At 45.1% G+C, this 12,496-nt stretch overlaps 1 protein-coding gene across 11 annotated transcripts in view; it reads left to right on the top strand.

Moving 5' to 3' along the window:
• Positions 1-233: 233 nt before the first annotated feature.
• MAP4K4 (mitogen-activated protein kinase kinase kinase kinase 4) overlaps positions 234-12,496 on the top strand; it is a 164,522-nt gene continuing 152,259 nt past the window's right edge. For all 11 annotated transcript variants that reach the window (XR_010996031.1, XM_068180359.1, XM_068180353.1 and 8 more), the window contains exons 1-2: positions 234-379; positions 744-809. Coding sequence is in view for 10 of the 11 variants with exons in the window: in XM_068180359.1 (XP_068036460.1) it covers positions 323-379; positions 744-809 (123 nt within the window). In the remaining variant the exon portion in view is untranslated. The remainder of the gene's footprint in view (positions 380-743; positions 810-12,496) is intronic.

Genomic DNA, 12,496 nt, shown 5'->3' with positions numbered 1-12,496 from the left:
CCCGCACTGCAGCGCGGGGAGACGGACGGACGGACAAACCGCAGCACCCCTTCTCCTTTTTCCTTCCCTTCCTTCACCTCCCTTTCCCTCCTCCTCCTCCCACCATCCATCTATCTAACCATCATCCCCCCCGCCAACCCCTCCCAATGCTGAAGAGTTTCAACCCGGCGGGGCTGGAGTGAAGAAGGGCGGAAGGGAGGAGAGGAGCGGAGCTCCGCGCAATTCACAGCTGCTCCAGGGAGGGGGGAGCGGCCTCGCTATTATTTAACAGAGAAGGAAAAATATTTAAAGGATAAAAAAATAAAAAAAAAGAGACGGGAAAATGGCGAACGATTCTCCTGCAAAAAGTCTGGTGGATATCGACCTTTCCTCCCTGCGGGTGAGTGCCGGTGCCGGGGGCCGGGGCGGGGGCCCCCCGGGGTCGGCGCGCCCCTTGCCGGGGCTGCGCGGCCGGTGGGGTGGGAGCGGCCGGGCCCGGGGCCGGTGCCGGGGCGAGGGGAGCAGCGGCCGCATGGGGGGAGCCCTCCCGCGGGGGCGGGCGGGGGGACCGCGGCCCTGGGCTGCTTTTCCTTTGTTTGCATGTATTGGCATGTGCGTGGAAAAACAGGGCGCAACAGCTGCACGCCGCCAGCAGCCGGGTTCGCTGGCTGGGCTCTGCCAGCAGCCATCGCCTGAACAAAAATGTAACCCCGCTTCTATTCTCCCCTTTCCTCCCCCGCCCCTTCTGCCCCTTCCTCCCCTAGGACCCCGCTGGGATTTTTGAACTGGTGGAAGTGGTTGGCAATGGCACGTACGGGCAAGTCTACAAGGTTTGTGTCAGAATTTCTTCTCCTTTTATTGTTGCCTATTTTCCAGAGGGTACCCGGTGCCTGCGCCGGGCTGAGCACACGGCTGAAGGCGGGCCACCCGCTCTGGCAACCGGAACAGTGAAGGGGGTAGAAGTGTTGCCCTTGTCATTGTTGCTGGCCTTGTCAAGTTTGTCAGTCTATTGGCTTCTGCTTTTTCAGACGGGTACAAATTACTCTCCCAAGTACCCATCCTGTAATGATGAAATATGCCTTTATTGTCCTTATTCTTCTCTGTGCTCCTTCCAAAGAAATGACCAAACCAAGTGGACACTGTCAGAGTCTGGCTCGGTTATACAAACGTCCACAGGCTTATTCAGCTTTGCTGCTGGAAATCCTTATAGAAGTTGCTGCTGCTGCAGTGACTTTAGACAAAGACATTGGCCTTAATTAAAATTGTCACCCGGTTTCCTTCTGAGTGTTGAAGCTGTGGAGTTGGGGGCGAGTGCATCTGATGGGCTGTGCAGAGTGACAACAATAAGTGACCGAAGCAGAGAAGCTTATTTTGTGGAAATCAGAATTCCCAGAATAACCTGTTTGACAAGTGTATGACTTTAAAAAATAGAAATCAGAGTGCCCATGTGGGTGTGAAACTAGCCTACTTTTTTCTTTCTTTCTTTTTTTACCCTTTAGTGTGCAGTCAGTGGAACAAACAAATCTTGAGCTTGCATGACTTTGCAGTGAGTGCTAGCTACCAGGAGGACTAATTATTTGCACAGACTTAATACTTGGCTAAAGATTGAAGGCTCTAGGCTTAAACTATAGAAATGCAAGATGCATGGTGATAGAAGGAGAGATGAAGATGCTTGCTTGTTTTTTTGGTCGCTTTTTTGTTGTTGTTGTTTTTTTTTTCTTTTTGCTTATAAACAAGGGAGTGTAACCGGTCCGAGTTTCCCTGATGGCAAGATACTGCTGCTTGCAGCTCCAGTAACTAAATAAAGCGCTTTGCTGCCTCTTCTGCAAATGAAACACATGTCAGTTTGTTTTGAGGGCGTGAACCTCAGCCTTCCTGATGGAGAATTAGTCTGCCTGTGCAGTGTATTAGTTGCTTTTTAAGACTTGAGCTGGAATAGCCAGGCTGCTGCTGTCGGTATAAAGCTGGGACAAAGAATGTGGCTCAAAGGGCCACAGGAGAGGGGGAAGATAGGTAAAAAGCTTTGACACAACATCGACCATTTAATTTTTTTCTGCCATTTGAAAGGACACAATTTTTTTCTGTAATCCTTTGCTCCCAGAACTTGCATCATCTGAACCCTTATTAAAAAAAAATTAATGGGGTGTGAATGTGTGACTTGAAACCCTACTGTTAATTATTGCAATTTAGTGCATGATTTCTCAGTGTACTTGTTAAAGCTTTTGAGTTAATGAGCAAAGTTCTCCTTAGTTTAACAGTCTTGACAATAGGAATGTTAAATTTCATTTTCTTTAGGTAAGGTAGAGCTCTCCCAGAGTAATTAGCATTAGAAATGAAACTGGGCACATGCATTTATGGTCTTGGAAGAGTTGAACGAACACCTGATGTCATCGGTGTCACTGTGATAATGGGGAGCAACAGGCAATCTTTTTTCTTGCTATAGAGCCCGCTAGATAGTAATGGACTGACAGATGTTTAAGTTTGGGTTGGCACTGCTGCTTCTTATGTATTTGCCCACATTTGTGTACATACACTGATAATGTGGACACCTAACAGGGCTGTATGTACACAAATTATACCAAACCAAAAAAACTTCCTTGCTGCGATAAACATATTTATTTTTAAACTAATGAAATAATGTAAAAAAAAAATCAGTTGTTGCAAAAGTTGTTGCAAAAAAAAAAAAACCAAAAAAAAACCCTCCTCTTGGGCACATTTTTTGCTAGGAAAAATGTTCCAGGGACGCCCAAAGATGAGACTGTATGTATATGTTTTGAGGGCTTTCATAGGATCTGCATAACTGAGGGAGAAACGTGATTATGCCATGTTTGCTTGTCGCCTTCTGCTTTACTTCTACCCAGCAACCACTTCTTGAAATCCCTCTTCCTGGATAGTTTTATTTCCCTTGTAAGCGGTCTGTCATCCCAAGGGGCTGGGGGGTGGGGTGTGGGTTGCTTTTGAGGAGATGTGGTTTGATGTACTTCCACATTCGTGTACAGGCATCAGCGATGATGTCACCCGGGAGCGGGATTGGCTGGCTACCTGCCACTGCGGGAGGACACGGAGGGAGCGCAGAGGGCATGACGTTATCTCTTTGTCTAGCTCATACACCCGCCGATGATGCCGAAGGTCGTTTGCCGGGCTGGGGAGTCAGCTTTCCAGCAGCGCGGGGAAGGGGAGTGCGCCAACCTGTTGAAAAGCTGAAAATAGTCCTGTTTTTCTCCTCTTTGCCTTAGCTGAGCTAGCTGGAAATAGCTCATCTATCTGGCTGGCAATATTTCTGTAGCTAGTTCTACCTTAGCTATTTACTTAGCTATATGTAGGTGTGTAGATGTTTATACATGTATGAAATGTGAGGGCAGCCCTTGGATGTTTGGCACCTAAATACAAGTGGAGATACTCCTGCATTTTATGCATTAAATGGGTTGGCTTATGTGGAGTGTTGCTGTGGGCCTGGGACCTCAGTGGTGAGATGGTAAAGATACTAAGTTTTCTATTGCTGTGCTTGAACTGGGGTAATGGCTTTAAACTGAGAGTAGGTTTAGATTAGGTATTGGGAAGAAATCCTTTACTGTGAGGTTGGTGAGGTACAGGAACAAGTTGCCTGGAGAACTTGTGGATGCCCCATCCCTGCAAGTGTTCAAGGCTGGGTTGGATGGGGCTTTGTGCAGCCTGGTCTAGTGGAAAGTGTTTCTGCCTGTGACAAAGGGGTTGGAACTAGATGATATTTGAGATCACTTCCAACCCAAACACTTCTCTGATTCAGAAATCTATAGAGTTATTATTATGTTCATCTTCATAACCTTGCTTACACCTCTCCTGTGTGAAGAAGCCTCGTGTGTCAAGAGCAGCTTGTTATGCAGTGGTGAATTAATGGGGGAAAAAAAAAAAAGGAGGTTCCCCAGCCCTGGGTATGTAAGAAGGAAAGGGGTGTTTTGGGGAAGCCTTTGCCCAGCACAGAGGAAGGGGCAGCGGGGATTGGCTCATTCGTCCTGGGGCCAAGCTGAGCTCTAATGCTGCTCGGAAAGCCTGGGGAATGAGAGTTGTTTTCCCTTTCGTAGTCGGTTCGAAACCCGAGAACGACGGCGTGGAAGTTCCACCACTTAGAGAGAAAGCAAAGGGTTAAACGCTGCCAAGTACGGCCGGCAGCGTTCCCTCCGAGCCGAGGCGGGAAGGACCGGCCGCAGAACCCCCTGGGTCGGTCGTTCTCGCACTTTTAAGGCGTCCCAGGCGAGTGCTGGAGTTGGGAGGGGGAAATTTCCCTCGGCCAGCTCGGTATCAGCTGGCGGGAGCCGAGCGGCGTGTGCGGGCCGGCCCGGGCCGCGCCTGTGCCCGCGGCGGGCGGGGAGCCCCGGGCCGCCCCCCGCCCGCTGCCAGCGCCGCTGGGCCCCCGGCGGGCAGGGCGGCGGCGCGGGGAGCGGCACGGCCCGTGGCGGTGTCAGCCGGGCCCGTGGCGGTGTCAGCCGGGCCCGTGGCGGTGTCAGCCGGACCCGTGCTCGCTCTGCGGGCCGCTGCCGTGTGGTGCGGCTGGGATGGCGCACGGATGTGCTGCCCCTCCCCTCCTGAGTCAGCCCGGTACCGCTGCCGTCTAACTGGGACTCGGAGCCAGCTCACCGAGTGATCGGCTGCCTTAAGGGCTTTTTTTGATCTTTTGCAAGTAGTGGGAGAAGCATTTTTAGCATTGCTGCGGTTAGATTTTAGCTTTTCACATCCAGCAGTAAGCTTAATATGAAGTTTGGCCTGCACCAAATGAGAACACTGCTGAAATTTGTCTCAAGATAAGGTCTGAACTGGGTGTTTGCTTCCATTCTGGTTTTGGTATTTTGGGTTTTTTTTTATGCAAGAATTACCTGTGACCTAAAGGCAATTGGTTAATACTTCTGAAATTTTAAAATCTCTATTATCTGATCATTCATGGAGGCATAAAACATTGTAATTTTGCGTTGACAATGAACTATGTTAACTTCCTTAGTCGCTTTCTCTTTTGTTGTGTGTCTGGTTTTAAAGACATTAACACCTTAACCATTGTGAGTGTGCTGTTACATCTCACAGACATCGTAATTCTCTGTGGCAGCGATGACTTGGGTGGAAGGATGTATTTGTGGGAGTTCTGAGGCGTAACAGGAGTGCGCTAGAAAGATGAGAATTAGGGGAGGATACTCCTAATTGCCCTCAACGCAGTCTGGAGTGACTTTCTAAAAGTCTTGTAATAGTTAATTCATAGTGAAGGCTTCTTTTGTTGATCTATGTTGCAGCCTTCCAAAACTGCATGTAAATGATGTGTATTGTCTAACTGCTGGCTCGTAAAAGGAAGTGATGTAAGATGTGATAGTTTAAATGCTGATTTCAAAGTTAATTAAAACTTTGCTAAATGTTTTCCCATGCTAAGGATACCCTATTTGTGTCTTAATGGACTTTCTGTCTTATAAGGTGACTGTGTTGGGGGGTGTAGGAAGATAGGACAGTTCTTGGTATTCTCTAGTAACTCAGTTAAGGGTGTTTTTTCTGCTCTCTCCCCTTTGTTTCTCTCACTGCTAAAGGGATGTCATTGTGGATTCAAATGATTTTGTTAAACATGAATACAATTCTAGTCTTATCACTATAAAGACAAACTGTACTGGGGATCAGTGAGGTCACTGGCTTTCAGGAACTGGTCCAGACCAGCTCTCTTAAGTATGAATTGCACTTCTTCCCTTAGTCCTCTGATTTTTTTGTGGATTGTGTTGCAAAGTGAAACCATGCTGTTTTAGAAATCATGAAGAACCAGGCAGCGGCTGGAATGTTGGCATTTTTTTGGGTCCTTCAGCTAGATGTTTACTCTCCTGTCCTCCCCTAAACTGGCTGAACTTTTGACCAGTTCTCCATCACCCAAATCCTTGTTAATTAAATACACAAAATCTAGGCAGGTGGCCAGTGGGGATTATTGATATTTGTTTTTATTAAAAAAAAAAAAAGAAAAAAGAAAAAGAGAAAAGAAAGCAGTGTGCCAGTTGTGGGTAACCACATGTCCCTCTTGTTCTTCCTCCCCCAGTCCCATCTGTCTCTTCGCAAAATGTGGGGGTTTTGCAAACTCCTGGGGCAGGGACTCCTTATTCTGAACTAATTAGAAGAGGACCCAGCAGTCTGGTACTTGGGTGTGGGCAGGGCTTGGAGGTGATGGATGTAACAAGATCCAGCCCAGAGTTTTGTGCTGACTCCTAGAAATTTTTTTCACCTTTCTATTGGAAGATATTTCAACTGGTGTGGATAAAATTTCAGTTGAAATCATCTGGTACTTGCTCCTTGCTTTTTGCGTGTGTGGGCTCTCTCCCCCTTGGCAATGGTGGGGGTCGTTTCCCTGGGCTTGTATGGGTGGATGGTTTTCCCCTTCAAGATCTCTTCTTCTTGCACCAGGCATGAGGGAGGTGAGCTTTATCTGTAAGGCCTGTAGTAGGGGTTTTTAGTCACTTTGGGATCGTGAAGAAAGGAGAAAATGAGGAATGCATACCTTCCATTCCTTACTTAATTTTTATTCTCTCCTAGCAGTGTCATGTAGTTTGGTGACATGTTGTCAACTTCCAAGCACCAGAGCCTTGGCTTGATCATGTGCAGAAATCCTTCTTTTGGTCTCTGTGATGATGGCAGGTCTGCACCTCCCACCCAAGGGAATGATGTAGAGGAACGTCCCCAAAGGCAATGCAGCATTCATTATAAGAGGTGCTCACCCTTTGCATTTCCTTGCCTTCAGCATATACATTTTTTAGAATAAATTTTTTGGACAAGAATGCTAGCTAACTTTTCTCATGTGGTCTAGCATGTGTTTGTATACATACATTATGTTCTAATCATCTTTTCAAGTGGTACTTGCTGTTGCAGGAGCGATTTTAGCCCAGTATGTTGTATGCCCACCCTCCTGAGATCTGTTTTCTGTGGAGGAAAGTGGTATTTTTGTTTTTTCCATTTTACATTTCTGACTGTACACTCCGGCTCCACCAGGCTTTGGATGACGTTGATATTTAAGCTCAATAGCATTGACTTGCACAATGTGAGCTTGACTGTAGTCAAAGTTACAGTAAGATCCTTATCTGCATCGTTATTTTTGCTTTCAGCCCACAGAAAGTGGTGGAAAGAATTCAGCTTGCTTGAACGAGAGGTGGATTTGGGAGGGGATCTCATAGCTTTGCTCAAGAGTTCTCTTATCAAATACTTCATGTTTGTAACATTGTGGGTCCCTTATTATTTCTCAGGTTAGCACAGGCTCAAGAAAAGATACTGTTGGCTCTAAAATCAGACAGCTATGGGAAGGAGGAGAAAAAAGCTCACACTTGTGCATACTTCTTGGGAAACTTGAGGCAGCTTTGATTGTAGAGGGCTTGGGGATTTTGACATTGCATCTCAATATTATTTCTAAAGTGTATTTTCTGCTTTGGATGTGTTGTGAAACACGTTCACAGAGGCACAAAAAATATGATACTAGTTACAAGCTGTGGAGTATTACTGAATATGCTTTGTATTGAGCTGTGAAGCTCGTGATACCTCCACCTAAGCCTCATTCTTGGTCCCCTGTCATGTCCTGAGCATGGCTTGATCCGTCTCCTCCAAGGTGGCCATGGGGCCCTGTAGTCCTAACTCATGTGGTATCTATTTCAGTGTTAGAAAAAGGACAGAGCAGCTTTTTGAAAGAGGAGCAAATACTGACTAGACTTGATAGTATTGCCAACAAAGCACTCTCCCCTGCTCTCCTAGGCTTTGCTTTCCTGCAGCAGAGTGAAATCTGCTGTTCTGAGTGTAATGAATAATTACAATTTGACCTTAATGGTGTTGGTTTTAATTTGCTTCTGATTGGGAAATCTGTGAAAAGCACCACTAAATAAGGATGAAATCACAGGGACTGGGCAGTGAAGATGCTCACCGTTTCAGAGATTTTGCACTTTTGAGGCACATAAGGATCAGCTAGAGGTATGGATGGAGTAGGCTTCTCTCCACCTTACTTAGAAATTGGTGCAACGAAGTCCTATCTCTAATGCCCTGTGCAGCTCAACTGTGTGGGCATGAAGGATGTTGACATCTCCTAAAGGTTCGTTTATAACCTCTTGCTTGACCTTGCATCATAGTTGCAAGTGAAGGCTGAAATCTATGGGAAGATTTGGAGTTAGGAAGAGATAGTAAGACAGTTCAGAGAGAAGCAGTCTACTGAAGGTGAATTTACGGAAGAAATCAGAAGATGAAGGAGAATATGGCTTAAATGTAGAGACTGAATTAGAGGACTGTTCATAGTTGTGGGCAAGAAAAAGTAGTATGGAGTCAGGGAAGTACTTAATATAAGAAAAAGTAAGGGACACTTTAGTTGTTAGTAGAAACATTAGCACATATAATTTATATTAAAAAAAATATATATATAATGAAAAAGATTAGCTCTTAGCCATGGCAGCTCACTAGTCAGCCAGGCTTTGGGCTTTTGCACACGAGGGGAATGTTCATTGACACAGGTTTTTGTGCTGATTTCAGCCCAGGCTGAGGAGATCTCCCTTAGCCCACCTAGCTGTGCTGTGTGCCAGAATAAGGGATGTCTTTTGGGGGAGATTGTTTCACACTCCTAGCAGAATGCTTCTTTCCCACCAGAGCCGCACCTCCCCAGGTTGCTCTGGCACTGTGGCTGTCATTATCACTGTACAAACAGGACACTGCAAGTGCCAACAGGTCTTGATTGGCCTGTCTAGCAATAAAACAACTAACGTGGTAAAACTCCTAACATGGATGCAGTTATACTGGTATTGTGGGCTTATCTAGTATGTCTCTGTCACCTCCCTTTGGAGCTGTCCCGTGGGGCATTGATAACAGTTGGTCTCCGTGCAGGGATTGCAGTGACTCATGGCTTTGTACCTGTGGCTCAAGGAGCCACATGAACTGTAGCCACTGTCTTCTTGAATCAAGGTAGTGCTACCCCTGGAGAAGGTCTGCTGTGGGCTGTGGTCAGGATGTGGCTGCTGGGGCTGTTGGTGGTGTGCCACGGACAATTGTCTGCTTCCTCCCCTGCCCCCGTGTGCCTTTGAGCACCCCAGTAGCTCTGTGGCCCTGGGGCTGCTGGTGAGGTCCACTTGCTTAGTGCTCTTCTCACCACTTCACCTTTAGGAAGTCCTAAAAGATCCCTCTGAGCACTGAAGGTTTGCAGCTTTGGAGGTGTGGTGCTGCTCCACTCTGTACCTGCTTCTGAAGGTTTTCCTTCTAATGCTACCCTGCCCATGGAAATGCAGGTCCACATGTCCATCTGTGGCATCCCTCTGCTTCTTCTTTGACTACTCACTCTATGATGTCTTATCCCCCAAAATGACTTTCAGTTTGTCTGTCTATAGAGTTCCCCTCAGTTCACTGAATTTTTTAGGGCTCTGAAAGTCGGGCTGTTTTTATGTGTAAATATTTGGGTTCTGCACTTGGAAACTTCACCAGAGGACAGAGGTGAAATGGGAGTGTTACTTAGGTAGATAAAAGAATGGCAGCAGCTCAAAATAATCAGTTGCATCAGATCTGTTTTATTAACTTCCTGTGGACTACCAAGGCAATCATTTATTCTTGCTGGTTTACCTCAAAGCTGATGCACCCTGGGATTGGCACTGTTAAAAATTACTTGAAGTCTTACAAATATGACAGTTTCAGTTAAGGTCTGGCAGTTTCAAGAGCTTCTTCCCAGGATTGAGAGAGAGTAGCTATAGGGAATGGCAGTGGGCAAGAGTTCATGATTCTGATTTAAACTCTAAGCTCAAAGCAAAATAAACCTGTCTCAAAAGTTGCTCCTTAAACTTTGACCTGTCTCATGGTATTGGGTTGTTTTGTTTTCAAATGCAGAAAAGAAAAACTTAAGGTCTATGGGTCTTAATGTGTTATCGTAAAGTATTATATGCCATGCTTGGGTTTATGTGTCTTAGAATTAGGGACCTCCCAATATTATTTTGGTTCATTATTTTTCTTTATTTTTATGATTCCCAAAGGAAAATCAGGAGATAACTTAGAAGGAGGCACAGCTATGCCCATCTTACAAGGCTGTTGTCTAGAGGGAACACTTATAACTGAGTTATAAACCCTTAGAGATAGGGGTGCAGAAAGAAAGTCAGCATGCTGGTGAACCCTAGCTGTGAACCACTGCCATGAGCTACTGAAATAATCAAAATCATTTTTGGGGAAACTGGTGCAGCAGAGTTTGGAAATAATAATGAGGTATTTGCTGACTAGAAGCCCCAGTTAAATTTGTTTTGTGCTTCCCAAAAAACTGAAGAGTGCTGTGTATCTTCAGTTATGTTATGGTGGCCTGATGGGTGAAAAATGCATTTTGTAGTGAGAGCCGCTTTTACACACAGATGCTCAGTAATTCACAGCTTGTTTCTGTGCAGTGGGTTTGGATGGTACTTTCAAAGGTGCTTAAGTAGGTGGGCTGCTTACTGTCCTTTTGCTGTCTGATCTGAGCTGTGTGCTTTTGGACTCAGTGGAGAGAGACAGAACAGGGGAATGGCTTCTAGAGATAACTACCATAGGATGAGATAAATTCCTCTTTACCTGAGTCTTTGTTGGTTAGTTAAAATGGGGACTTTAGATGAATGTCTCAGTTTTATGTCTTCTGAATACCTTAAGATTGGACAGTTTGACCCCACTCTATACCATGCATGTAGCAGCTCTTGCAGACAGTGTTCTTGGTGGGATATATAGTAAGAGTGAAGATACCTTTGTAAGTGAATGTATGAAAGTGAGTGACATGTGAAAACCCCACTGGCCCATCATGGAAGGGAAACATCCATGCTCTCAAAAAAACTCATAAGTGACCTGTTTTTGCATGTACCAAGAGGTGAATGTGCTTGCTCTCAGTTAGGATTCTCTGCACTCTTACATGAAATATGGTAACTTACATGAGACAGATTTTCTCAATCAGATCCCTCACAAGTTTTGCAGAAATAAATCTTATCAGTGTGAAAAGCAGTCAATGTCTTCTGTCTCCTCTCTGTGCTTCAGCAGTAAGCACTAGGGTTGTTCCTGTTTAGGTAGATTATACATCTATGGAGAACACATTTAATCTAGGTTACTGTTTGTCAGGTGAGAATTATACAAGAACTTTAGCTTTTTGATGATCTTGATACGAGTTGTAATTTAGTGCCTGATGTTCAAACAGTTTTTTTCAAGTATGTGCTTCTCTGTCAGGTATCCTTTCCCATCAAACCTATTTAGTTTTTTATATATTTTTCCTACTTGTGTTGTTGTAATTGCTTCTTCCTGTCTGTAAGCTCAGCTAGTAGAATTTTGTCTGGTTGTGAATCTTGTGTTGTAAATCCAAGTATCTTTTCTCTGATTAACACTTGGGGTTTTTTGAGACAATATCCTGGATATTCCTTCAACAGCTACAGTGGACATTCCTGAAGTACTTGAAGCACCTTTTGTTATACTGAACTTTCAGTTGCATGGCAATCTCCTGTATAAACACAGAAGGAAGTGGAACTCCCATGTGCTTCTCTGATACTCAAGTTATCCACTGTGCTTTACTACAGGGTGAGGAGGTAGGAGGGAAGTATGGTGGGGAACTGATGTAATTTATTCCCAGCCATCCAGGAAATATGTGACAGAGGTACAGTCTAAACCTCTGAACACAGAGTAATTACGTGCTTTAACCAAAAGAGATCCCTGCTTTTGCCTTAGTACTGGCTGGGGTCAGTTTTTATCCTTACCCATGCCAAAGAGGGGGAAGACTTTGCATGCTGACTGTGGTATCTTAAAAACTGCCCAGAGAAAGGGTCTAAATGTCCTGGGGTGACTGAGTTGGTGGATCTCATAGAGTGAGTCTCATGGTACGCTTGCTTGTTTTACTTGTATTTGTGGTGGAATTATGTGCTGGGATGCAGTTGGTGGGGTTTCTACTTAACTGTCTTTTGCAGAAAGGCCTGAACTGAATTGCTCACATTTAACTGTGTTGCTGTCTGTGACAGAGGTGAGGAAGGTATTAGGTTATTTTACCATGACTGAACAGCAGCTTTAATACCTTTAAAATTGGTATATTGACATTTATGAGCAGATATCACATTACAGTGATAGCTTCAGGGGCCTTCTGCTGCATATAAGAGCTCTTGGTTGCTTTAGAAAGCAAATAAATAAAATTTTAAAGGAACCTTAACACAGCTAAGCATGTTAAATCGAAAATGCAAGGTGATGCTATATCCTTAGATTATCCTGTCAACCGCTGCTATTTCAGCAGAAGAAGTTAATGATGTACTGTCACAGGAGAAGGAACAAAAGGTGCATCATTGAGAACTACGGGGGAGTCTGGGATATGAGAGCTTGTCCTGGGGGCTCTTTGGAGTGGTCCCTGTGCTGCAGAGTTGGGATTTGGCAGAGCTGGCATGACTCCAGGCTCCCTTAACTTGTCGCCTTCGCCTGTGTTTCTGGTGTGGTCTTGTGGGGGAAGAAAGAATGTCAGCCTATTAATAGTGACAGCACAGGCTTTCTCATCTTCATCTCTTAAAAATCACTGGAATGCTTTGAATAACAAGTAAATGATTTTTTT

Source organism: Anomalospiza imberbis, chromosome 2, assembly GCF_031753505.1.
Source record: "Anomalospiza imberbis isolate Cuckoo-Finch-1a 21T00152 chromosome 2, ASM3175350v1, whole genome shotgun sequence".
NCBI classification, from domain to species: Eukaryota; Metazoa; Chordata; class Aves; order Passeriformes; family Viduidae; genus Anomalospiza; species Anomalospiza imberbis.
Note: the sequence above shows the minus strand (reverse complement) of the source record. Positions and strands in the feature narration are given on the sequence as shown.